This window comes from Cervus canadensis, chromosome 10 (genome assembly GCF_019320065.1).
Source record: "Cervus canadensis isolate Bull #8, Minnesota chromosome 10, ASM1932006v1, whole genome shotgun sequence".
Taxonomy (NCBI): domain Eukaryota; kingdom Metazoa; phylum Chordata; class Mammalia; order Artiodactyla; family Cervidae; genus Cervus; species Cervus canadensis.
In genome coordinates this window covers 74,244,225-74,271,450 of record NC_057395.1, presented here as the reverse complement: position 1 = coordinate 74,271,450, position 27,226 = coordinate 74,244,225, and the positions used below count along the sequence as shown (strand labels likewise).

At 46.2% G+C, this 27,226-nt stretch overlaps 1 protein-coding gene and 1 non-coding gene across 13 annotated transcripts in view; both read left to right on the top strand.

The window, feature by feature from the left end:
• Window positions 1-27,226, top strand: part of ZMYND8 (zinc finger MYND-type containing 8) — a 116,230-nt gene that overhangs the window by 67,542 nt on the left and 21,462 nt on the right. For all 12 annotated transcript variants that reach the window (XM_043480636.1, XM_043480634.1, XM_043480635.1 and 9 more), the window contains 3 exons: window positions 9,822-9,962; window positions 19,629-19,781; window positions 22,392-22,904. In XM_043480636.1, the coding sequence (XP_043336571.1) occupies window positions 9,822-9,962; window positions 19,629-19,781; window positions 22,392-22,904 (807 nt within the window). The remainder of the gene's footprint in view (window positions 1-9,821; window positions 9,963-19,628; window positions 19,782-22,391; window positions 22,905-27,226) is intronic.
• Window positions 14,735-14,881, top strand: LOC122449075. Its single transcript, XR_006271889.1, has one exon. It is a non-coding gene; the product is annotated as a small nucleolar RNA SNORA79 (small nucleolar RNA).

The following is a 27,226-nucleotide window of genomic DNA, read 5'->3' as shown; positions in this document are numbered from 1 at the left end:
GCACACAGCTTGTAAACCATGTTGGTCCATGAACCACTGTGGATGTTTCTACACCATATTTCAGGAAACACAGTTTCAGAGGAATATGAGGGACATATATAATGGGTTTAATTAAGCCTCTCTCTTCCCTTAAGAGGGGCAGAGGTTGAAATGATGCCAGAATTCCTGTCAAAGTTCCTCATTATTTGAGTGACTTTTTAGGTGGTGAGTTAGCAGATGCCCCATTTCAGTAGAATTTAAAACCTGTTTCCCAAAACATAATCTGCTTGCTAGTATGTGTCTGGGTTATTTTGCTGATCATTAGTTAGGCAGCCAGTGGGTAGTGTAGGAAGAGAAGGTATTTATTAAAAGTCTTTTTAGTCTTAGAAACTGTCCCCTTTCTGGAGCCAGGTGGTAAATATTTTAGGCTTTGTAGGTCTCTTGTCACAACTATGCAACTATTCAACACCTTGTTTGTGTTACTAAAACAGCCATAGGCAGTAAGTATGTGACTGTGACACTGAAATTTGAATTCCATGTAACTGTTATGTATTCAGGAGCTATGAATCCTTTTTTTCTCCCCTAAACCACTTAAAAGTGGTAAATACCCTTCTTGGCTTCCCAAGTGACTCAGCGGTAATGAATCTGCCTGCAGTGCAGGAGATGCAGGTTCAGTTCTTGGCAGATCCCCTGGAGAAGGAAATGGCAACCCATTCCAATATTCTCGCCTGGGAAATCCCGTGGACAGAGGATCCTGGTGGGCTACAGTCCATGGGGTCAAAAAAAAGAGTTGGACACGACTTAGTGACGAAACAAGAACAGCACCCTTCTTAGCTTGCAGGCAACATGGGTTGGTTTGCCAATATGTGGTACAAACTAAGAGAAACTCTGAGTCACTCTCCTCCTTTTACAGAAGGCAAATTGAGGTCTCTGAGAAGAAGTGGGGAGTTCGGCAAACAGATTCTGAGACTGGCTTTCTTTGCCCTGCACGCACTGCCCTCTGCTGTTGGCAGTGATAATAGCATTTAGTGGAAGGAAACACGGGATATTTATTGAAATGCCCCCACAATCATTGAGAATATAAGTGAGGCAAGACTGTGTTTTGTTTTTTTTTTTTTTTTCCCGGCAAGACTGTTTTATCTAAGATTGTATTAAAATAGTAGCTTGTCATAGGATTGCAAAACCTTTTTAGTTTCAGCAGGGAAAAATTTGTAGCCTGCAGCATAAAAGTACACATTGAAATAAATCATTAGATAAAAATTTCATGAGAGTTTAGAAACCCTCCTTTTGTTTAGGGCATTGAGGAGCTCAGAATCATGTGCCTGTAATCCTCAGGGCTGGTTTTAGTCTTCGAGGAGCACTTCGGTAAGCCAAAAGCTGTTCACTCCTGGAATCTTGTCATGTTAAGGATCAGAGTAGTTTATATTCTCCATGCTTTGCCTGCTTCCTCTATCTAGACCTCCTGGCCAGAATTGATGCCTTGCCAGTAGTATGTTTGCAGGATCCTGTTGCATTTTATGTGCATATTGCAATTATGCATGTAAAATTACAATTAATATGTATTCCGGTGAGAATCCTGGGGCCTGGCTTTCACCAGCCTCTGGGCTAATGGTGGTTCTTTGGTCTTGCAGCTCCACATGGGTTACTCCAGGGAGAAAGGAAGATGGTTTCGTATACACTTTGCCCTGTGAAATCAACACGCATTTGTCATAAAGCAATGGTTCGTTACAAAAGCTAAAGTCAGGGATAATCCCACCTTCCACAGTCAGCCCTTAGAGATTGTTTCCTGAACTTTTTCTTTTTTGGCTGCACCACACAGCGTGTTGGGTCCTAGTTCCTCGACCAGGGATCGAACCTTGGCAGTGAATGCGAGGAGTCCTAAGTACTGGACTTCCAGGGAATTCCCCGTCCTGAGCTTTTTTTCTATGTTGCTTGACACATCATATGCCAAGTTGAAAACAAGTACTTCGGGGGATCATGCAGATACAGAAATAAGCAAGGATTGGAAGTGATAGGGACTGAATTGAAGCAGAAATCCGCTTGTCTTCACAATCACTTAACCACTCACGGGTGCTTGTGTCTGTAACGCTTCTCAAAGCAGTGCTGACCCTTCCTGTACGGGTGTGCTGAGCTAGAGACCTGTGCTTTTTTAAAGTCACTGGTGGCCCTCTCCCCTTGCTGGTTCTAGCCAAGTGGGAAGGTCGGCTCAGTGTTGCCACATTTCTGGTTGTTCAGAGAAATCCCAAATATTTTTTAAAATGCAGACTACCCCAGCTTTTATATATTATCTCCAATTTTTAAAAATAGCTCAAAGGGACTTCCCTGGTGGTCTAGTGATTTAAGGCTCTGCTATCCCAATACAGGGGGCATGGTTCAATCATTGTTGGGATACTAAGATCGCACATGCTGTGGGATCTTACAAACCAAGACAAATGAGAAAAACTATAGGCTGCATCCAATGCATCTGTGAACTGTTTGCTTCATGGACCACCTCTTTCGTTTAGACCTATTTAACTTAACCTTGTATTCTGAATGGGATCCCCTGGTGGCTCAGAGGGTAAAGAATCTGCCTGCAATGTGGGATACCCTAGTTCAATCCCTGGGTTGGAAAGATACCCTGGAGAAGGGAACGGCTGCCCACTCTGGTATTCTTGCCTGGAGAATTCAATGGACAGAGCAGCCTGGCGAGCCACAGCCCATGGGGCCCCAAAGAGTGGGACACAACAGAGCGACTAAAGCTGAACTGAGAAAAACAAAACTGTTGTGAATGCTTTTCTGTTACTAAATAACCGTTCAGAACAGCATTTCTGTCCTGTACTAGAGCATCCAGTGATTCTGTGCTATGTAGGTCCTTTGTACAAGCCACCAAGAGTGGTGGTGCAAGATGCCAGCAGCCCTTTGCATATATAGGTTGCTTCCAAAGTTCTGTAAGTAGAGGAGCTGAGGTGTGAATCATTAACTCCTCCACCGCTACCCCACCCAGAGTGCTGGGGTGCGTGGGAGGAAAGGGCCCTTTTTTTCTAATTTAATTCTACAACTTGTGTTTCATGTAGTCAAAAGGGCACTTAGCACAGACCGGGGGTTTTGTAAATGTAGATAATAAATGATGTGTTTTAGCCGGCACTCGTGAATTGTACATCAAAGTAGATTATCTGATTAAATTATTTGTGACTTCAAAGGCAATTAGGTCTTCCTTTAGGCAAGATTTATGGCTTTATAAAAGGATTGGCATCCATTTGAAGGCATAATTGAAACGAGCATTTCCAAATGTCTTTCTGCTTTTGAAAATGTCTAGAGTGATTTAAAGCAGGGTTTCTCAATCCCAGCACTACTGACATTTTGGGCCGGATGGCTCTGTGTGGTGGGGCTATCCTGTGCCCTGCGGCATCCCTGACCTCCACCCATTTGGTGCCCGTCCACACCCCTGCCCTCTGTTACCGTGGTCAGAACATCTCCAGACATTGTCATACATCCCCTATGGGAGGGGCATGGTCACCTCTCCAGTACTCATTGGGAATCATAGATTGAGCTACCATGCTTTTGACTTTCAACACCGATAAAACTTTGCTCAGCCGTCAGGTCTGAATCTCTTCATTGTTTATATTCCCCCTGAATATAAAATATTCCTTTGAAATTTTAACATTATAGAATAAATAGTCCATTATTCTATCCTGAGAGGTGACAGCTACTAAGAATTGGATGGTCCTTCAGATTTTTAATGTGTATAATCACGTTGATGATGACAATAATAAAAATTATTTTTGTGTGTGTGATAGAATGGGATCATACTGAACTTTTTGCTTCTTTCAACTTGGCAGTGTGTCTTTGACATCATTTTTTTTGCGTGCACTTATTGGGCTTCTCTGGTGGATCAGTGGTAAAGAATCTGCCTGCCAATGCAGGAGATTGACCCAGATCCTCCCTGGGTCAGGAGGATCCCCTGGAGAAGGAAATGGCAACCCACTCCAGTATCCTTTGCCTGGGAAATCCCGTGGACAGAGGACTCTGTAGGGCTACAGTCCATGGGGTTGAAAAGAGTTGGACACGACTTAGTGATTAAACATCAGCAAGAGTTCTCATTATCAATAGTAGGTAGATTTTATGAAACCATACGAATGTAGATGTTTTAAACAGATGCATCAACTTGTTTTCTTAATGTCAACTATATATAAATATATATATAGAGAGAGACCTTGCTCATTTTCTAACCCCCAGTGCTGAAGATGTTTTGACCACCTTAGTATTTTACATGTTTCTCTAGATGGTCATGAATAAAAGTCTTCAAGAACATATTTATTGAATGTTACTGGAATCATACAGAATTCCTCTCACTTCATTACATTTTTTATATTAACAAATATATTTTTGCACCCGTTTTAATGCTTCCCCCCCAACAAAACCACAGTAAAAGCATTTTAAAAAGAGCAAAATGGTCCATAATCTAAATGCCTCTAGTTGACTTTTTTTTAAAAAAAACAATGAAATGACTAAATGCACATGGTTAGAATTAAAACAACAAAACGAAACCCAGGCAATATTAGAGCAGGTAAGAAAGGTATACAAGAAAACTAAAGGGTTTTTTTTTTTGTAATCCTTGAATTCTGGGCTGCAGTTTTTCTTTTTTTTTTTTTTTGGGCTCCAGTTTTTCTCCAAAGTTTCTATGGCTATAAAATGTGCTGCTAGGAAAAAAAAGTATGCATTCATTTAAGGATGTGGGACTGCTTTTGGAAAGTATTTGCACATATGGGGGCATTTCTGTACACTTGATTTTACCTCTCTCTTTTTTCCACACTTTTTCTTTTTTGGCTGTACTGTGTGACTTGTGGTCCCACCCAGGCCCTTGGCAATGAAAATGCAGAGTCTTCACCACTGGGCTGCCAGGGAATTCCTTGTATGTTTCATTTTTATTTTTTAAAATATTTATTTATTTGACTGCATCAAGTTTTAGTTGCAGCATGCTAGATCTTCAGTCTTTGTTGTGGCATGAGGGATTTTTTTTTTTTTTTTTTTAAATTGCCACATGCAAACTCTTAGTTGAGGCATGTGGGATCTAGTACCCTGACCAGGGATCAAACGCAGGCCCCCTGCCTTGGGAGCAGAGAGTCCCTGAAGGCCCAAGGTGTTATTTTTTGTAACAGGTGTACCATGCAGATGAACAGGCTGTAGGATAGAGCCTATAAATAGACAGACTGTATCTGTTTATCTCCGTGCCTCTTTAGCTGAGTTTACGTTTATTTATATCCAAGTCAAGTTTCTCTCTAAATGTGCTTCTTAAGCTTTTGTATTTTTTCTGTGGGCTACTTATCCACGTTTCTCCCTTGGATGCTTAATCACTCAGAACGCCTTCGGTAGCTACAGAATATCGAGGAGATGGTGTACATTGGCACCTTTGTATGGGAGAGGTTTCATTTTGATTGTCATTATCATTTCTTTATTGCTTATTGTGACCACAGTCATGAGAAGAGAAATGGAGACCTGATTCTTCAATTAATCATCTCACGTATCGACTCATTCTGTCATCTCAGGCGCCTGGCAGTGTCAGAGGCCGGCAAGGAGCCTGCGCTTGTGGAGCTGGTATTCTCAAGGCAAAAGGGCCTCTGGGGCCACCTTAGGTGGGGCCAGCAGGGAGGGCTTCAAGGAGGTGGTGTTGGACCCAAATATAGAGGGCTGCCAGCCAGTATGGTCTGAGTGGGAGTGGTGGGTAGTGGGGAGGGTGTCTTTCCTGGGAAATTCCAAGTGTAAAGGTTTGAGGTCGGAGCAGACTTGATCTTGGAGGGGCTAAGCACAAGAGGCTGCAAGAGGCTGGAGATTCCAGAAAGAGACGAGGAAAGGCCGCTGGCTTTTATGCTGGCAGGCAGGACGTCCCTGGGTGTTCTCTTTCCTTGTTTTAGGGGCCTCATAGCTGCTAGGTGGAGGTGCCCCCGGAGGTGGCAGGTGGTTGGGGGACCAGTGGGAAACTTTTCAGGGTCTCTGTGGAAATGGTAGGTAAGGGCAGTGTTTCCCAACCATTTTTAAAATTTCCTTTGACGGTCACCCCCTACGGAGCCTTTTTTGACACTTTCTTCCTAATTGTCCTCCCATGAACTTTCTTAAGTGGAGGTGAGAGTCACATAACAGAAGATCGATCATTTCGAAGCCAACAATTCAACGGTAATAGTGCAGTCACAACATTGCGTGATATTGTGCAGTCACCACTGTTAACTCGATCCAAAACTTTTCTGTCACTGCAGGAGCAAATCCTGTATCTACCAAGCCCCCCCTCCTCATCCCCTCTGGCTCCCCTGCCCCGTCCTTCTCTCAGCCCACCCCTGCCAGCCACCAGGCTGCATTCTATTTGTATGAATGTGCCCATTCCAGATATTTCATTTCAGTGAAATCCTGTGAAACATGACCTTTGTGTCTGGCTCCTCTCACTTCATGTGATGTTTTCAAGGTCACCCACGTTGGAGCAGGTGTCCGAGCTTCATTCCTTTGCTCCATGGCTAGTCTGTCTCTTGATGGATATTTCGGTTGTTTCTGTCTTTGGACTGTGGTGAATAGGGCTGCCTAAAGGCGTCGTTTGAGTGCAAGTTTTCAGTTCTTTGGGCTCTATGTCTAAGAGTGGACCCTTATGAAATTTGAAAGTATTGTATGTCCCATGACTTACTGTATATGGGCTTTATATATATAAAAAGTAAGATTTTTTTCAGCCCCTAAGATCTATTTTTTGGGGGCCACATTACCCCTGTTCAGAATTCATGGACTAGGGTGATGACCCTGGAGATGGGGGTGGAGATAAGTGGGGAGATTTGGCTATATTTTCGAAGTGGTGTGCAGAGGCCTCGCTGAAGGGTTGGGTGAGGCATGGTTTAGACATGTTTATTAAACCTTCAATACTTAAGTTTTATTAAGAAAGGAAACTTGGTGAAATTAAAGGCTCATTTTTCCAGTTATTATTTTTTAACTTCATGAGTATACACACACACACACACACACACTTATAAAACTAATGACTTTCCCTGTGTTCTTGGTAAATTCCCTGCAGCAGGCCTTCAGTGGGGGAGAGTTCTGCTAGACCGCCTGCCGGCTGCTGCTTCTTACTTTTGTAACTGGATCTGTTAAGAAGGGAAATATGGACTCTACTTGATTGAGTTCTCCGTGTGACCCCACACTTTTGCAGGCTTTTGGTTCCTGCTCCCCTTTGGGGTTAGAGTTCCTTGTCAGCCTTGCCTGCAGCCACAAGCAGAACTTCTGGAGGGCGCTAAGAGCCTCCCTGGAGACCTGCTCCCTCGTTTACTTAAGGGAATACAACTAAAAAGGCCCTGGCTTTAATCCTTGTGGAGGGAATACATGACCCTGATATTTTCAGCCACTGCTCATCTCTTTTGGAAACAGAACGTACATGAATGAATAAGAATAATTTAAAAGTCCTAATGCTGAAGATTTTGTTGGTACTACTCACATCTTTTGAAATGGCTTTATCTTTCTTCTTCCTTTGTGTGACAAGCATTTCTGCTTGTTAGTGTGCTGCAGTTAGAGGGCAAGTGGGAATCAAGGTCATCTGAGAGATGTTGTCTGCCAGGTGCTGGAGCAGAGCATTTAATCCTTCCAGTGAAACTGATTATAGTTTATATTTTTAAACAACTTAAGTTCTCAAGATAATGTCAAATGTTTATTGAGCACTTGCTAAGCACCAGTTGGCATGTATTTGCTTATCTCATTCCAGCCTCCTCACCTTATTTGCAAATGAGGTAAAGATTTCCTGGAGACACACCTCCTTCATCCCTGTATGGATTTATCAACCTCAGCACTGTTAACATTTGAGGCCAAAGATAATTATTTGTTTTGGTTGGGGGGGGGGTGTTGCTCTGCATCATAGGATGTTTAGCAGGAGCCCTGGGCTCTACCTACTAGATTCCAGAACACCCCCCTCCCCAGCTGTGACAAACAGAAATGTTTATAGACACTGCCCACTGCACCTTGGAGGGCAGAGTCGCTCCTGGCTGAGAATCACAGGTTAGATGCTTGAAACCAAAACCCTAGAGGTTAATGGGGAAATCATATGACACTAATAGCACATGATACTATAGTAATTAATAGAGATCAGGCATTGTGTAGATAATTGATGAATTTATTTGTTCCTTATAGTTGATGAGTTAGGTGCTTTTTTTGTTGCTTTTTTAGTGACTTAAAAACAACTTTATTTGGCTGTGCCAGCTCTTAGTTGCATCACTCAGGATCTTTTAATTGTGAAATATAGGATCTTTAGTTGCAGCATGAGAACTCTTAGTTGTGGAATGTGGAATCTAGTTCCCTGACCAGGGATCGAACCCAGGCCCCCTGCATTGGGAGCATGGAGGCTTAGCCACTGGACCACCATGGAAGTCCCCAAGCTGGGTACTTTGATCAGCCCTTCTGTATTAATATTATTATTGCCCCTCCTTGTAGCTATCAGGAAAGGAGATTCAGAGACATTAAGTCACTTGCCCAAAGTCACACGGTATGTCAGCCGCAGAGTTGGGATTTGAACCTTGCTTCTGGCTCCTGATCTGTGCTTGGATTCATTGCTCCCTATATCTAGAGTCTTTCCCACTCTGTTGTGCTAAAAATAGCATTGGCAGGTCTTGGCTCTGGAGCTGAGGCTGGCTCATGTAGGTTGACCAGCTGAACTTGGTGTAGAGTTAAATCCATTAAATCCTCACTCTGAGGATCCCTGTTTGGCAGATAAGGAAACGAAGGCAAGAACCCACCAGCGTGTCTAAGCACGTGTGAAGTCCCCGGGATGTCTCAATTCTAAACCCATCACCAGCCACAGCTTTCTTGAGGTTTCTTGTGTGTCTGGGGGGATGCACAATCATTTGGTTGCCTGTCACACGTTGTTTGTTTTTTAATGTTTGTTTGTTTATTTTGGCTGCACTGAGTCTTAGTTGTAGCACTCAGGATCTTTAGTTGCAGTACATGGGATCTAGTGCCCTGACCAGGGATAGAACCTGGGCCCCCTATACTGGGAGCGCAGAGTCTTAGCCACTGGACCACCAGTGAAGTCCCTGTCACATGTTTATACTAACAAGACAGTCCAGTAATATAGAGCCGTTGCTGCAAAGGGGCGGTATCTCAGAGATCCTTGGCAGGTCCCACTTGGCCCACCCGAACGCTTTGTTTTGTTAAATGGTTTGGCTTTTGTCCTGCTTCCCACCACCCAGTGGATGGGGCTCAGGGGAGCAGTAAGTAGGGAATTTTAACTTCTTTTTAGAAGACTCGGGCACAGGTATGACCCTGTCCTATAAAAGTTTGAAACCCAGTAAGGAGGCCGATAATTGACCAGCCACTCCCTCACTCCATCTGGTGTGGAGTTTGGCTTCGTTCAGCATCGCAGGACCTTTGAAATGGGAAGCCCACGAGCCCCCAGCGGGTCGAGCTGGCCCCCGGCAGGTGCAGTGACTGCGCACGGCGCCTGTGTCTCCCACAAACGGATGACATGCCATTTGTAAGCCTGGCTCTGGCCTCTGCATCTGGACTGTGGTGGGGGCTGGTTTAATCACCCTTTATTTTGAGATTTACACCCGTGAATGGGCCAAACCAATTTCAGTGGCAGCTTAGCCGATTTGTCTTAGAGCTTTGTGTTTAATAGAATGACTGGGGTGGCCTTTTTCCTTCGTGGCTTTAACGGTTTAACATTGGGTTAAAGCTCTTTGCTCGAAATAAATGGCCAGCCCTTCCCGCTCCAACCCCTCTGTGGTGCTCTGGGGGTCTGGTTGAAATCAAATACAGTTTCTGTACTCTCTTCTCTATCCTACACCTACAAGCTTTATATGTTCCTTTATTTGTAAATCTGTCTTTTAACAAGTAACCTGCTTTTTCAGCTTCACCAGCTTCCACCAAGACAGGACAAGCGGGGAGTTTATCCGGCAGCCCAAAACCTTTCTCTCCTCAAGTATCAACGCCAGTCACCACGAAAACGGACAAGACATCCACCACGGGAAGCATCCTGAATCTGAACCTGGGTCAGTTGAAATTTTGGGAAGCTCCTTTCTGTGGCAGCTGTGTGTATTTCTGCAAGTTATAATGTCCTCTTTTGTGTGTGGTTCTTTTTTTTTTTTTTTTTTTAAGACTGGTATTTTTATTTTATTTGTTTTTGGCCATGTGGGATCCTAGTTCTCTGACCAGAGGTCGAACCCTTGCCCCCTGCATTAGAAGCATGGAGTCTTAACCATTGAACCACCAGGGAAGTCCCCGTGTGTGGTTCTTGAACCACTCTTTTCTCTGTGCAAAATATTGAAAAGGTATAGTGGATGGAGATGAAGAGAGATCAATAGAAGGAGCTGGCACAGCATTGCTTGGGACTTGTTGAAATGCAAGACTGTTTTATTTTGAAATACTTTAGGCCAGTGTTTACCACCTTACTTGCCCTTGACCACAGTAACCCAGTTCCTACGTGTGTAAATATGTATATTTAAAGTTATATGTATACACATAGTATCTATTGTTTTATGAATCAGTATTTACTTTCTTGTAGAAAACTTACTGAGTCTCAGTAGATTCTTTCAAAAGCGTTATCTCAGGTCAAAGTCTTTAACAAAACTTGGCACCAGGAATGCTAAACACTCAACTATGAAGTTCTTTTATTAATTCATTCCGTCATGAGCCCGGTTTTGATTGAGCATCTGTTATGCGCTGTGCACTGTTTTTGGCCTGGGGCGGAGGGTGGCGAGTGAGGGCCTTGCTCTCTTGTGGAGTTAGGCTCTAGAGAGGGAGAAATAATAATCAAACTGAAAAAAACCAAGACAGGTCATGTCACCATGGAAGGTAAAAAGCGTTCCTTTGATAAGGAGAGAGCTGGGCAGGATGGCGGGGGGGCGGGGAGCAAGAGGCAGTGGTTAGGGGAAGCCTCTGGGGAGGTGATATCCTGTCAAGGGGCAAGGGGGTCAGTTACACGAAAAGCTAATCATGCCCAGATTATGAGGAAGAACATTCTAGAAGGAAGAGGAATGTCAAGGCCTTAGGATCAGTCTGAACTTGGTGTGTTGTAGGAATGGTAAGGGAGCCCAGTGACATAACCCAGTGGGTGAAGGGGAGGAGGTGAGGCGTTGAGGTCAGAGAACGCAGTGACCTTGTGGACCTTGGAGGGGTGCCATCTGAGCAGAGGAGTGATGTGACCGGGCATTTTAGAAGGGCCTCTCTGAGTGCTGTGTTGGGAATTAGCCTGTGTCAGCCATTCTTCACCAGGGACAGCTCCCCCATCATCCCAGGGGACACTGGCAATGTCTGGAGATATTTTCAGTTGTTGCAGCTCGCTGGGGAGGCTGTTGCTACCAGCAGCTAGAGCAGGCCCCGCAACAGAGAGTTGCTGGATTGTGCCTGGTTTGACAGATTCGGTTACAGCAGGAGAAACAGTAGCCAAGGGTTCAGTTTTCGGTTTTGTAAGTTTGAGATGCCTGCTAGATTCCTAGGTGGAGAGGACGTGAGGGCAGGTGGAGGCCTGAATCAGGCCGGGTCAGGGCAGAACGTGTATTTCTGAGAATATTGATTTATTCATGGGATTGGATTCCGAGCAGTAGGTCTCATAAATTGGGGGAAGTGGGGAAGGAGAGATGCTGCTGGCATGTGACTGCCCACCAGGGATGCTGCTAAACTTTCTGCAGTGCACAGAACAGTCCCCACGACAGAGAGTTATCCAGCTGCGACGGCGGCAGTGCTGAGGTTCAGAGACCCTGGCCCAGCGTATAAAGAGAGTGAGAGGCCTGAGCCACTCGGACATGTTGTTGTTTAGTGGCTCAGTCATGTCTGACTCTGCAACCCCATGGACTATACCCCCCAGGCTCCTCTGTCCATGGGATTTTTCCAGGCAAGAACACTGGAGTGGGTTGCCGTTTCCTTCTCCAGGGGATGTTCCCGACCCAGGGGTCCAACCTGTGTCTCCTGCTTTGGCAGGCGGGTTCTTTGCCATCAGTGTAGCCCATTTGTGCATGTAGACCTTAGGAAAAGTGAGCAGAGGAGACTGAGAAAGGAGCAGGAGACCAACAGAAAGCAACACTCGGGGTGTGTTATCCAGAGGCCTTGAATATGCCAGGTTTTAGGGAGGGAGGGGAAGCCACCTGAATGCTCCAGCCTGAATCCACAGGCTCTGGTGGTCAGTGCCCTCTGGGCTCTTCTTGTCCTGAGATGCCATTTTCAGATGGAGGAACTGAGGCCTGGAGAGGGGGCCCCAGGGGCCGGGATTGCAGAGGCAGAGTGGCGGGGCTGGGGCGTGTCTCCGTCCCCGCGGAGGCGGAGGCCGTGTTCACCCCTATCACCTGTTCGTGCCGCCCAGAAGTGACGGGACAGGCTGGGCAGTGGCTTGAGGGGCTCCCGCTCAGGTTGGCCGGCGGGAACTCCTTATTTGAACCCACGAGGTCCCGTCTGCACCCCCCGCCCCCCCGGCCCGGGGATCACTCCTGTTCTCAGCAGTGTGTGGTTTGCTTTCTCACACTCTCCTCCACACCCTCAAAAAGAAAACTGTGTGGAGGCGTTCTCATGGTCACCCTTCCTAATCGCCAGCCTTGCGTGGCAGGACTAGCTCCTTCCCTAACCGAGGCTGTCCTTGGGCATCTGTGCACTGCTTTGGGTCTTTCTGTTTGACTTGAGTCAGGCGGTGGGAAAGAAAGGTTTTCTTCTGGCGTGTGTATTGGTGGTGGGCACGGCGGAGTCCCGGGCTCTCTTTGCAGAAGCCCCCTGCCAGCTCCTTCCATTCCTGGGACATAGGCTTCATATCAGTGGAAACAAAAGCATTGGCAATGTTGGCAGCTTATGGGCTGGAATTTCAGTTACCCGATGCCAAGAGGATCAGATAGGGACTGGTGAAAAGTGCTGTGAATGGGTAGAAAAATCAGAAAGTGGAGGGAAATAATAATTCTCATGGCACTTGATGTCTGGCATCCACATAACTACTTTGAGCAGAGATAAGTGAGACAGAGTGCCAGGGATAATAATGACATTATTCTATCTAACAAAACAGTGTTTCATTAAAAAGCAAAACAAAACCCAAAACTAGAAAAGGCAAAATTATAGAGACGGCAAAAAAGATCAGTTATTGCCTGGAGTTGGGGAGGGTTTGACTATACATCACAAAGGGATTCTTTGGTAGATGGAATTGTTCTGCATTCTGGTGGTTACTTGCATCTGCACAGGTGTTAAAATTCATGTATTCTCCAAAAAGTGAATTTTACTCTCTGTATGTGAAAACTATTAAAAAATATACAGTGACCTTCAAGGTAAGGTAATAGCCCCATTGCACAGAGAAATAAAGTTACCTGCCCAGGATCACACATGGTTTGTGGTTGAGTTTGGCCTTTAGATTTGGGTCTGTCTGCCGTGTAGCTTGTGTTTTTAACCAAGACACGTGAATGGCAGGGCTGCAGGACAGGGCGTATATTCACTTTCATGGGCTCTCACCGCTTAGTGCTGTAGGGTTCGTTGGCCCAGCTGTAGGGGTCAGGGGTCAGGTGAGGATTTGGATGGTAGTGGAATGAAGCACAAAGTGCTTTTTTAAAGGAAGCAGCGCCTACCCATTGCACTTGTGCTGTCCAACTCTGAACTTTCAAGAAGAACAAATCCAGGTGTTTAATGTGAGCTCTTCTAGGTTTTAAAAGTTGACCATCAGTTTCATTAAAAACCTCTGTTTGGGGATTTCTTGGAGGTTCAGTATCTAGGACAGTGCTTTCACTGCCAAGGGTAAGGGTTTGATCCCTGCTCAGGGAACTAAAATCCCGCAAGCAAATTAAAATAGATAAACAAGGAAGTAAGTAAATAAATAAACCAACCCACCCATCTCTCTTTAGACCAAAGAAACAAGTACAGCCAAAAATACAGCCAGCCCACAGGTTGAGTACCAGTTGGATACTCTTATGATTTATTTTTCCAGCATGACGGGGGGGGGCGGGGAGGGGGAAGGCCCTGCTTGCTGACACCCTGTGCCTCACTTGCTGTCTTGGGCCCCTTCTCTGTGCTCTAAAATAAGGAGCCAAGTTAGGTGGATGATTCTGGCTCCTTCTGTGCCTCTCCGGCAGTTAATAAGATGAGTCCTGAATAGGACTGCGTTTGTGGCATGGTGGTGGGATGGGGGTTGGGGGGATGTTTCTTCCCTTCGCCTCGACCCCTTTTTGCTTTCTCTGGGAATCTTCTCTCCTCCTGTCTCATGCACGGTGTTTGCTTTGGGCTCAACAAACTCAGCAGTTTGTCATACTGTTAGTGACAAAGTGTGCCTCGATGCCCTGTCAGAGATGCCAATGATGGAATATCCTCAGACCCGAAAACTTTCCTCCACTTTATTCTTCCACCATTGCTCACCAGCAGAAAGCAAGACTTTGGATGCCAGGCATTCCTTGAGGATGTGGATGCAGGGCTGGGTACCCCGGCTTTCCAGATGTTGTCTTGATTTATTTTAAGAGTGAATGAGGTGAGGAAGATCTCTGCTTTACTGATTGATAAGAGCATCCGCCCAGGTGTCTTGTCTAAAGATATTGTTCCTTTGAAGGAGCCATTATCTTGTGCCTCCTGAAAGACCATTCTTTATAGTCTGCCTATGTCTTTTACATGAAGGAGTTTTTTTTTTTTTTTTTTTTTAGCTTAAAAAGAAGTGCTTATATTTTTGCTTTAAAACTTTTTGTGAGGGGGTGAGCATGACTCATGGCATGCAGGATCTTAGTTCCTGGATCAGAGATGGAACCTGTGCCCCCTGCAGTGAAAGCTTGGTCTTAACCACTGACCACCAAGGAAGTGCCCTTAAAACACTTTGTTATGATGGCTGTTCCTCTTGCGGCTGGAGCTTTGGGTAGTGGGATTTTAGTCCATCATATGTCTAGGCTGGCTTGTCTTCTCTCAGGACACTCCAGGGATGGCTTGGGTGTTCGTTAGTATGTTCTGATTTTTGCAGAATCACACAATTGAAGAAAAAAAAATTGTTGAAAATTGTTGCAAAAAATTGTTGAAAAAAAAAAGTAATGAATGCACACGGGAACAGATAGTCAAAGTACGATTCCATGGTCTGTAACCCGCCAGGCTCTTCTGTCCATGTAATTCTTCTTAAGACAAGAATACTGGAGTGGATTGCCATTCCCTTCTCCAAGTCAAAGTACAGAAAGACGATTAATGAAAAGGCAGGCTATGTCTGTCACCTCTGATCACCTGTTCCTCTAACTCTTTATCCTCCCCCCACCACCTGCCAAAAAAAAGAGTGACCAGTGTTGGCTCCTTTTTTTGGTCCATCCTCTGTCCGTGTTGGCTCTATTTGGTCTCCTTGGAGAGCTCTTTTAGACATCAGTCTGGGTGATCTGGTCCCCATTTAGCAACGTCGAGACACTTTTGGAGCAGGGAGTAGGGGCGGGGGCGCTGCATCGTGTGTCTCATGTGGGGTCTTAGTCCGCTGACCGGGGATCAAACCTGTGCTCCCTGCGGTGGAAGGTGGAGTCCTAACCCCTGGACCCCTTTCCTACTGCCCCAGTGGGGGGCGTGAGTGCTACTGCCATCTAGCGGGTGGGGGTCTGGGTTGCTTTCGAACTTTCTGCAGGGCCAGAACCCCGCCTGGCCCCCCACCTCCACCCCGCTAGGCCCACATGCCCTCACTGAGAGGCCCGAGAACACATATATTAGTATCTGCATTTCCTCCTTTTCTTCCCCACAGCAGCGCTCATGTCCTTGACTGACTACTTTCCTTTTCATTAAACAGATGGGCTTTCCATATCACCACACAGAGAGCTATGCTGCTGTTATTTTAGTGGCTGTATTTTATTCCCTTTAAAGGTGAACAGTAACTTATTCATCCACGCACTTTAGTTATTGAGTAGATCTCCATTTTTGCTGTTGGAAACAGCTGCGATGAAGACCCTTCTACCCCAGTGGGAGTGAATCCACAGGATACGTTCCTAGAAGTGGAGCTGCGGGTCAGAGGCCTCGAGCTGCTGACATTTGGAAAGATATTGCCAGATTGCCCTCTGAAGGGTGGTTCTGATTTATGCTGCCTCCAGCAATGTGAGGATCGTGCCTTTTTTCTCTGGCGTAGGTGTGGTTTTTTTTTTTTTTTCCCCAAATCCCTGGTTTCCATTTATAGCCTAAGCTGTCTTCCTACCAGCTGAGAAGTTCAAAATGTTGACAGCCAGGGTGGATTCTGCAGATATTCCCGATATAGAAGGGCAGAAGTAGAAGGAGTCCTGATAAGCTTCTAGGAGCTAAATGAGAAAGAGCAGCTCATCTTTTCTCCCTGCGGAGGACAGTTGAGTCCACACACAGCTGAAAGTTTGCGAAAGATAATTACATCTGGCTTAACTCCTGAAGGTCCGCTCTCAGGGACCCTGGAGCAGCCCCCTCCCTGGCTTTTGGTGGTTTCTCCTTAGAATAAACATCAGAATAGCTCACTGACTCTAGTTTTGTGAAAAGACGTGCTTTATCTTTTCATTCCTCTTGCTTATGAATATTCAGTTTCTAGGCTAAATTTAGAGATTGCCCTCATGTAGACACACAGAGGAGGCAGCATGCCCTTTAGGCTTCCCAGGTGGCTCTGTGGTAAAGACTCTGCCTGTCAACGCAGATTCCTGGGTTAGGAAGATCCCCTGGAGAAGGAAATGGCAGTCCATTCCAGTATTCCTGCCTGGGAAATCTCATGGACAGAGGAGCCTGGTGGGCTGCAGTCCATAGGGTTGCAAAGAATCAGACATGACTGAGCACACACGCAAAAACAAACAAACAAAATTACACAGTGTAGACACACACAGGTACACCTCTGCCCTTCTATATCGGGAATATGTGCAGAATCCACCCTGGCTGTCAACATACTTGCTCATACATGCTCGTACTTGATTATTCTCGTGACGTATAGATCTGTTTGTATGAACCCCAAGGTTTCACACAAAGTGCCCAAGGTTTAAGGCTAATCATGAGGCATTTTCTTTACTCACAGACAACATTGGTCCAATACAGGGGCTTACCACCTTACCTGCCAATTGTAAAAACCTGGGGAACCTTTATATATATGGCCAATGCTCAGGCCTTCCCCAGGCTGGTGAATTCAGTCTCTGGGGGTGGGGCCAAGTAGTCAGGGTTTTTTTTGTTTTTTTTTTAAAGCTCTGGACTGGACTGGGAGCAATTTCAATTGTGCAGCAATTGTGCAGCACAGTTTCCAACCTGTGGACCAAATCTGGCCCCCAACTTGTTTTTGTAAATAAAGTTTTATTGAAATGCAGCCACACTCATTTAACACATTATTTTATGGCACTCAGCAGAGCCTATACACGTGCAGAGCTTCATTTATTCTGTGGCCCCTTATGGAAAAAATTGGTTGACCCTTGCCTGATATGGTCAGTTGTGTTTTGAGGCAACGGCTGTGTGGAATCTGTTAACCACACAGGAATGTTGTGGAGGACAGGGTGTCCTCCTCTGATGTAGGCAACACCGCCATCTCCTGCTACTCCACTTCATGGAAAGTATTTTTGTGAGATACTTCTTTTCCAACTTTATGCTTGAAAAGGCTGCCTGCATATTCCCTCTGGAATGCAGTGCTGCTTCATTTCTGAGACCAGAAATGACGAGACAGGCCTCTTGTCTTTCCCTTTTTCCTGTCATGTTCTCGGCTCAGCAGATGAAGTCTTTAAGTCCTGATCACACTGTTGTTTAATCGGATCTTCCTGTTTTCTGTGTTCCCCAGTCGTCCTCCTCCCTTTTTTTTCTCTTTTATCTCTTTCACTCTCTTTGTTCACTTTGTAAGATGCCTCTCCAGTAAAATTGAGTGAATATTCTTCCCCCTCTGAAGTAGTTGTGCATTCAGCCATTCTCCTTGCAAACATCTTCAGTCCTGGCCCTGAGAGGCTCTCTGAAGGTCCCCTGATCAGCATGGGCACACACACCAGACAAACACATGTGTGCACACACAGGTCAGTTTTTTTTTAGGGCCATTGCTTTAATGACAAGAATGCTGTCCCTGTTTGCTTTGAAAGCTCACTTGTGGAATCTCCCTGGTGGCCAACCCCAAGTGTGTCTTTGGAATAGGGCCCTTCCTAAACTTACCTCGTTATAGTGATAAATGAAGTTGGGAGTAATTTGTGGCTCTAGTCATCTATGAGTGGGTTGTGTGGGGCTTTGGGGAGACTACCTGTGGTCCCTTAAAAGGGTAAATCTCTGGTGTGTGGTGTTAGGAGCATGCTCCCTTCTTGGGTGCAGGGCGGAGTGCACGGGCCGTGTTAAGGGGAGGAATGAACCCTTTGGAGGAGCCCTGTATCTTGGTCTTTGTACCAGCTTGGTGGGTGGAGCTGGCATCCTGGATGGGGGTGACAAAGAGATGGGATAAGTCAGGTAGTGAGCTCATAGTCGGTGGAACTAGCTCACAGGTGGCTCATCTTTGTTCTTGATGGATCCTGGAGGGATCCCACAACCTTTCTGACCCTGACCTGCTTTCAGGGATTGGGAAGAGGAGCTGGGTGCCCCCCATTCCCTTATCAGACCCCAAGCGCATTCTCTGCTTGGGGTCTGTTGGAGGTGATGTCAGGGTGAAAGACCATGTTCCTGCCTGCAGAGTCTCTCACTGTTTTCCTGGCCTTTGCTGCTTCCACCATTTTGTCCCCTTTTCATGTTTTGGGGGAGTCACTAGAGAAGGCAGCAGAGGAGGTAGGGAAGGAGTTCAAGACATACAAGCTCATGGATCCTTTGGAATCTGGGCCAGCTTGGTCATACAAAGACCACAGCAGACGTGGGGGTGGAGGTGGCGTAGGGGTGGGCAGGGCCTTTGGACCTGAGTCATCAAGCAGAGGGCTTTGCCTGCAGTCAGGGTGAGGAGGCGTTGACATCTTATCTGAGCAGGAAGACACAGGTTCATGTCCAAGACTAATGGGTCCCCGTTCCTCAGATAGATGCCCGGGGCCAAAGGGACGCACAGCACACTGGCTGGAGGGTCTGCCTGTCGTGTATTTTCCCTTTCCTTAAATATTTGTTTATTTATTTGGCTAGGCCGGGTCTTATTTGTGAGACACGGGATCTTTGACCTTCCCCTTGGTGGCATGTGAACTCTTAGTTGCAGCATGTGGAATCTAGTTCCCTGACTAGAGATTGAACCTGGGCCCCCTGCATTGGGAGTACGGATTCTTAGCCTTTGTACCACTAGGGAGGTTCCCGTTTTCCCTTTCTTTCTAATTTGAGCTCCAGACTGGGTCGACGAAGATCGAAGTCTCTGTGATAAAGGGGGAGCTGGGCTCCCTGTCTTTATCAACATGTTCTCTGCAAGGGTCAGCGCCTCTCTAGGTTACAAGCCTGCTCTGATCCAGGCCTGAAATTCAAAGCAAACTGGCTAGACTCAGTGTCACTTTTTCTGCTGTTGCTGAGGTTGAACAGAGCGTAACCTTTGACTTTGAAGGATCCACAATGATGCTGAGCTTCCTAGAAACCAACCATCTGGCTGGGATTGTGCATTTTCTGTACTGAAAGCAACCCAGGCGATAGTTCAGTAGAAACCTGCCAAATGTTCTCAGGCTCTTATCGCCAAGTCAGCCCAGGCCTTCAAATAGATAATATTGTTGGGATAAACAAGAGACATTTTAGGTTTTTTTCTTCCTGGGCTCCAAAGCGTGTTTTCGAGAAGAAACCAAGTGATGAGCGTTACGCGCTGGTTCCCTCCAGTGCCTGATCTCATGAGGGGGTGTGGTGTCTTCCAGATCGGAGCAAGGCCGAGATGGACCTGAAAGAGCTGAGTGAATCTGTCCAGCAGCAGTCTGCTCCTGTTCCTCTCATCTCCCCCAAGCGACAGATTCGCAGCAGATTCCAGCTAAATCTCGACAAGACGATAGAGAGTTGCAAAGCACAATTAGGTATGTGTCTCGGTTTGCTTATATCATTATCACCATCATTGCTGTCTTTAGGGGTACCACCCGGATGAAATGAAAGCCCGATCCTGGCTGCTTTTTTCACAGCAGGTTTAACTTCGGCGTGTTTGTCCAACAACAAATTATTTCTCCTGGCAGAATATTTCAGATTTGCTAGTTAGTTGTTCAGGGGGGTATTTTGAGTTTGTCAGAGTGCATTCTTTGATTGTGGCAGCCTGCTGATTCGAGGTGCTGCTTGTAAGAAAGTGTGGAAGCAGGAAGAGCCTCCTGAGTTTGCCGTTGTGCTTCTCTGCACATGTCAGTGTATCCACTTCAGGATCATGTGTATCCCACAAGTGTCCCCAACACAAACCCTTCCCTTCCAGGCTGGGCCATGCCCACCCTGCCCCGCCCCTGGTACATGCATCCTGTTTCTGTATCTGTTGCCTCCCTTCCTTGTCCCCATGCTGCCTGCCTTTTTACACTGCCTACCTGAATCCTATCCCTAAGGCTGAGCTTGGGCGTCACCTCCTCCAGAAAGTCTTCCTTGACTGCCCTCCCCCATCTGCCCACCTCCTTTGGTACTTTATGGCTCCAAAGCATCAGTGGTCCTTTTGTGTGGGGGTATTCCTCCCAATCTAGAGTGGAAGCTCCTTGGGGGCAGAGGAGTTTGTCTTATAAAGATCTTATAAAGACTTGCCTTCTCCAAGGTACTTGGTTTTATACACATAGTAATGCTCTAGAATGTTTGTTGAAGAGGTAAATAAAGTCAGGAGGGCATTTATAAGGAAATAGGGGCTGGCTGGGTCTCAGTAGAGAAAGCCAGTCCAAGGTGAGGTTTCCATGTTACTGGGTGCTCTGGACCTTTGGATGAGAAAGGAGCTGTAGTTGGGAGTCATTTAGTCTGTCCGAGGAAAGCATTCCTTGCTGCGTTGCCTGTTTGGTTAGGACATTGAGTGACATGGATGAAAGTTTGCAGGCTGTATCCCTCTTGAGTTCTTCTAAGCAGCTGGTCTAGTTCCTTGGTTTGTTATTAATAATAAGGATTTATGGAGGACTTCCTATGCCCCCTGCATTGTGCATAGATTGTCCTGGAAGGTTGATACTGTTATCAGACCCACTGTACAGGTGAAGAAATGGAGGCTTAGAGAGGTAGTTCACTCGTTCAGGGTCACACAACTACATAGAAGCAGAGGAGCAGGGTCTGAATTCATATTCTTTGGGCTCCAGTATCCAAGCGTGTGTGGTCATGCTTGTCAGTCTGGTGTCCAACCTTTAGTTACCAGTGGCACGAGCTCTGAGATCCAGAAATTAAACCAGATTTGGTTTTTAGATTCTCTCAATTTGAGCCCTGGAGGAGGTGGATATAATTCACTCCTGATTATGCTGGGCTCGTTGTGGCTCTTACCCTTTTACGAGTTTCTCTTCCGTGACCCCACTCATGGTAACCATTGTTCTAGAATGAAGACAATACAGAGTTGATGGGGATTTCCTCTTTTCAAAATTGTAGGGAATCAGATTATTTACCTACCGATGGATGACGCTCGCTACCAGGAGCAGGAAACATGGATAGGTTAAATGAAACTATTGTTAGAAATAGGCTTTTGCCTATTTTGGCTTGTGTATATAGGAAACTCCTGCTGTTTTATCGTTTCTCCTTTTGCTTGAGATATGGAAATGGGTGACTTTCCTCTGGACTTGGTTACAAGTAGAAAAACAGTAGAAGCACAGTGGTGGTTGACTGCTTCAGGGCAGGGAGCCAGATGGGGGCTGGGCAGCTGGGTCACCTGGAGACAGTGCTCCCCCAACCTAAAGGGGCCAGTGGTTCTCAGCCCCAGCCAGCCTTGCGGGCCTGTGACACAGAGTGGCCAGGTCTTCTGCCCTTTCAGCACAAGCCTAGCATCTTAGTTTTTGTGTGAGACTTCCTGATTTATGAATTGGCCAGCATGTTCTAAGTTAAAGATAAAAACAACAAATAACAAAATACTGGAAAGCATTGGGTCAAACCATTGCTTCCTAAATAACACGTCTGCTGGCCCCAAGTGGCTCGTGGGCTTGAGTTTGCATCCCCTGCTTTAAGCCTTGGCTTATTTCTTCGAGTCATGGACACAAAGGGTGAAAGAGTTAATGCTTTGGAAATTTGTGGGAAGAGCTCTAGTGGTGACTTGACCCATGTGTCTGGCCTCTCTTCTCTGTCTTGGTTTTCTGTGTCCCAGGACAAGTGATTTCTCAGGGCCTCTTTTTTCCTAATCTGTAAAATGGATCCGTTTTAACAGCTCCTATGTAGCATTCCCTTCCATCCTTCCCATTCTCTGTGTCCCAGTGAGTTACCCATGCTGCCGAGATTGAGCTCTGGATAAATGAGAAATTCATGTTGTTTGGTCCCATGTCATCTTGGAATGTCAGTAACTGAAATCCTCTGCAGACAAGTTCCATTTGTCACCTGTAGTCAGCTGCAGCTTGAGTCTGCTGCTAACCCCACCAGGCCAATGTGATGCAATGTGAAATGTTTCCTTTTTTTATTCCAGCATTGGGCGTGGAAAATGTTTGCGTTTTTTTGGTCTTGCTCTTTATTCTGTGACTACGCCACATGCTGGGTTTTCTTTTTGAATTTAGGCATAAATGAAATCTCGGAAGATGTTTATACGGCTGTCGAGCACAGTGATTCGGAGGATTCTGAGAAGTCAGATAGTAGCGGTAGTGACTCTATCAGTGATGAGGAGCAGAGGTCCAAGAACGAACCAGAAGATGCCGAAGACAAAGAGGGGGCTCGGATGGACAAAGAGCCATCTGTCGTCAAAAAAAAGCCCAAATTGCCAAACCCGGCGGAGACGAAAGAGGAGCTGAAAGTCAGCACGTCACCAGCCAGCGACAAAGCGGACCCAAGCTCGGTCAAGGAGAAGACGAGCCCCCAGCCTGAGAAGGACTTTTCAGACAAAGCAAAACCCTCACCTCATCCCACAAAGGATAAGCTGAAGGGAAAAGATGAGACGGATTCCCCAACAGTGCATTTGGGCCTGGACTCCGATTCAGAGAGTGAACTTGTCATAGATTTAGGAGAAGACCATTCTGGGCGGGAGGGTCGAAAAAATAAGAAGGAACCCAAAGAACCATCTCCCAAGCAGGAGGGTAAGTGATTGCACCAGTTTCCGGTTTCTTGATTTGGTTTTAGAATGCCACCTTGCCATTTGTAGTATCACGTGTCATGTTACCCTCTGACTTCATGAAGGCCACCTTCATGAAGGGTGGCGCAGCAGAGCTTGGATTGGCTCCTGGTCACCTGGCTAGTTACTGAGCGGGACCATGCCTTAACCTAGGCCTCCCTACCTTCTACCTTCCCAGTACCCAATGTGGTTGATTTTGAGCACAGGAAAAGAAGTCTCTTAGAAAGTAGTAGTTGTTTCTAGCAGTCAAGTCATTTTGCACCTAAGCAGTTTGTTTTTCAATGTGTTCACTTACATGCCTAAAGCGTTTGTCAATGTTAAGACATTGAACAGGGCTGAAATTGTTAAAAGTGTTCAGTTCAAAGACCTTGATGAGTTTATTCTCCTTTACCTCCCCTCACACTGCCCAGGCATCTCAAAACATGTTTTCTTACTAGAGTATAAGACCTTTTGGGTCGGTGTCACCAGACTGCTGAGTTCTTCTTAAGGCCTCAAGAAATCCAAGGGGCCTTATTGTATGATGCCCACCTGAGCCCGTGTTCTGCCATATTTGCGTTTAACTGACGTGGGCCTGAGGTCTCTCAACCTTGGCGCTATTGGCTTTTTATGCCAGATAATTCTTTGTCCTGTGTATTGGAAGATGTTTGGCAGTATCCCTGGCCTTCACTAACTGGATGTCAGTAGCATCTACCCAGTGGTGGCCTTCAAAAGGGTCTTGACAAAGCAAAATCTCCCCTAGTTGTGTACTGCTGCCTGAGTCTTAGTGGTTCCCCCTTCGCTGCTGTTAGGGACTGAACCAGCAGTGGCTGCTCTCAAACCCGCTGCATCCCAGGCATGGTGGCAGACCCCCCAGTGGAACATGGGAATGATTCGAAGGATGTTTGGCCCATGGGCGAAGCAGTCAGCGAATTTCTCAGCTGGCTTGGCAAGTGGGTGGTGAGGGGATTCCAATATGCCCAAGAAAGATCATGGAGAATTAATTAAGGGCCCAGGAGAGACATGGCCAAAAGACAAATTGGAGGTTGTAGCCATAAAAGCTCTTACACTTTGTGGGTTACATAAGGGGATAGCCAGGTTTAATTCTGGGCTCAGTGGTAAAGCATCTTCCTGCCAATGCAGGAGACACAGGTTCAATCCCTAGGTCGGGAAGATCTCCTGGAAAAGGAAATGGCAACACAATCCAGTATTCTTGCCTGGAGAATTCCATGGACAGAGGAGCCTGGTGGGCTATAGTCCATGGGGTCACAAAAGAGTTGGACATGACTTAGTGACTAAACAGACAACACACAGCTTCTGACAGGAGATAACGTCTCAGTTATGTGTCCCCTGGGGATTTCTTAGTCTGGCTGCTTAGACAGGAGGGGGATGGGCTTTGAGCATCTTCCCTCTGTGTTTGGATCAACATGAATTGTTCTGGAACCTCAGTTCCTGCACTTCATTGAAAGAGGATGGAACATCTCTCAGTGATACAGGGCAGGAAGAGAGAGAGGCAATTGAGTGGGTCAGGAAGGATGGATCACCGCCCCATCCCTTAAATTATGAATGACATCTGAAACATCCATTTCTCTGTGGATTGGGGTTTGAGGGACCACTTCTGATGCTGCAGAAAGCAACAGAAGTAGCATTTATTCTGTGAAGTTTGTGGAATTGTTGGGTCCCAGATGGCAGTGTTCCTATGAATGATACGTTTATACTATTCCTCTCTTTCTGGAATAGATCTTTTGTTTGGTTGTGGGGTTTTTTTTGCCCCTTCCAGAAAGGATTTGTGACATACTGATAAGATGGAAATCAAGACATCAGTGAGAAAGATGAAAATAGAACAGTGAGCGATCTGGGGAAAATTTGTATACAGAAATAACTATTTCAGCCTTCAGAATTAGCAAAGTCAGGTTTCCATTTTGGCTCTGAGCTTCCTGGTAGCTAAAGCAAAAAGGGAAACACATATGAGTCCCTTAAAAGATCTCATGTTTCCCCCGCTAAATAGAAAGCACTCCAGTTGATAAAATGAAGCTGAGCTGTTCCTCTCACTGGTGTCTGGAGCAAATTTCTCTAGGAGCCCCTGAGTGTGTGGTGGGACTTTCAAGCATAGGATGATTCTGAAACATAATTCAGTTAGAGGAACTGTGCAGGGGTTGGAATCCAGAGGCACCAGAGGATGATTTGGGTTTTGACTTTGTGGCCAACTCTGCAGTTGAGCATCTTTTCAATGATGTGCTTTCACTTACAAGTTTATTAAGTGAAGGGTGTTTTGGAGAGTGCTTGGTGACCTCCAATTGATCTTCAGTTAGGAGTGCAGCTTACACACAGAATCTGAATCCTCAGATAGAAAGACTGCTTTTCTAGCTGGAGATCCCAGAGAAGAGGCTAAGGGAGCTCGCTTCAGGACCTTGACTATGCTTCCCTGTGTTGCATCAGCCATTTCCAGCCTTCTCTTAAAAAGTCCTTTTCTAATGTACAAGACAGTGACCTAAGTCTGGTGTAAGTAGGTTAGTTGGGTGGGGTTACTTTTGGAGTGTTGACCTTTAAGAAATTAACTTCTTTGTGAGACTACAGGTGATTATACGCTCCCAAACTTTTAGGACAAATGGAATTTTCCCCACCCCTTCCTCTCCCTAGTGCCCACCCACCCCCATAAACCATCAGCATCCTCTAGAAATTAAAATGTTTTAGTGCCTAAATGAACCAAAATCCCCCCCCCCCCCCCCCCCCGCCCTGCCCCGCAAGAGTGCATCAAGCCTGGAATGCTTTCAGAATGCATAGTCCTGTTTTTTTTTTTTTTTTTTAATTTGGAAAAGAGCTCCAATGGGACTCTTTGCAGAGCAGTAACCCATCTACAAAGCCAGCTGTTTGCTTTTGCAAGATGAAAGGGAGAAAAAGACCTTTCTGTGGTTGCCCTTTGCCCAAGGAGGGTTCAGGCTAGCTAATCAACAAGGGCAGTGTATCTTTTAATCGCATGTCAGGAAAGAGAGGCACGAAAGATGCATTTGCAGGTTAGAAGCCCTGCCTATGGGATCTCTGCCTTTTTTAGAAGGGCCAAGCTCAAAGCCACCTTTGCGCCTGGAAGGGGAAGGGGCAGAGGCTGTGTCCGATATCCGGAAGGTTGTCCTGGGCAAGGATGGGGGCTTCTCACTCTAGGTAGAGATCTTTTCCAAGCCCCACCCTGTGTTCTTGCCCAGGACCCGGCTGAATTTTTCCCCAGAGGAGCAAGAGGGCCAGTCAGTTGTGATAACCACCGAGACACCCCCACCCCCAGGCAGTAAGGTCAGCTTGTCAGCACTCCTTTCCTTTCACACTCCTTGGTTTTTCCAGACCCACCGTTAACTGGAAATTTCCCCTAGAATGATCAAGAGCTCATGTCTTTTCTGGGTGATAGAAATCTAAAAATGACAGGCATGGAGTCATGCGGCAGAAGCATGCTGAGCCCCTAAAAAAGGTGTAGTCCTTCTTAAGGGCTTCCTTGGTGGCTCAGCTAGTAAAGAATCTGCCTGCAATGCAGGAGGCCCAGATTCTTTCCCTGGGTCAGGAAGATCCCCTGGGGAAGGAAAAGGCAACCCACTCCAGTATTCTTGCCTGGGAAATTCCACGGACAGAGGAGCCTGGCAGGCTACAGTCCATGGGGTTGCAAATGGACATGACCGAGCGACTTCACTTTCAGTCCTTATGGAAAAGAGTTTGATGTCCAGGCATGTCGTCTGAGATCAAGGATGCTGACTTGCACCCGTGTTTTTTGTGTGAACCCCAGGGAATCCTCTCTGGGGACGCAGGTTCATCTCTGCAGGGCCTGGGGTCCCTGCATTAGTAAATCACCCCCTGCCCCTTACAGACAAGCACTCAGGTGGTCATCCCCTCTCCACCGCTCAGGGCTTCTGGCTCTAACCTGCCTTCGGACCAGCCTGTCTCACTGCCTGCCCTCACTCACCAAAATGCTGCCTATTTCTGGGCATGTCTTGGCTAAAACTGTTCCCCTCCAAATTCTCCCTGCTGCCTGTTGACATCCTGCCCTCCTCCCTCATAGCCTAGCTCCTCCCAGAAGATACACTCCAAAAGGCAGCTTTTTTCAAACTCACTCACTCACATTCATTCTTTTTGCCATTCCCAAGACCTGCTCGTACAATTATTGACTTAATCTATATTTTTATCAGAAGCAGCAACTCTTTTAAAAAAAAAAATTGAACTCAATTTTGGACTTAAACTTGACTACCACACAGTAGGTGAAATAGTATTTTGTGCTCTGCAAAAAGATGTAACAGGAATAACTGCAGTCAAAACAAAAGCAAGGCTTCTAAA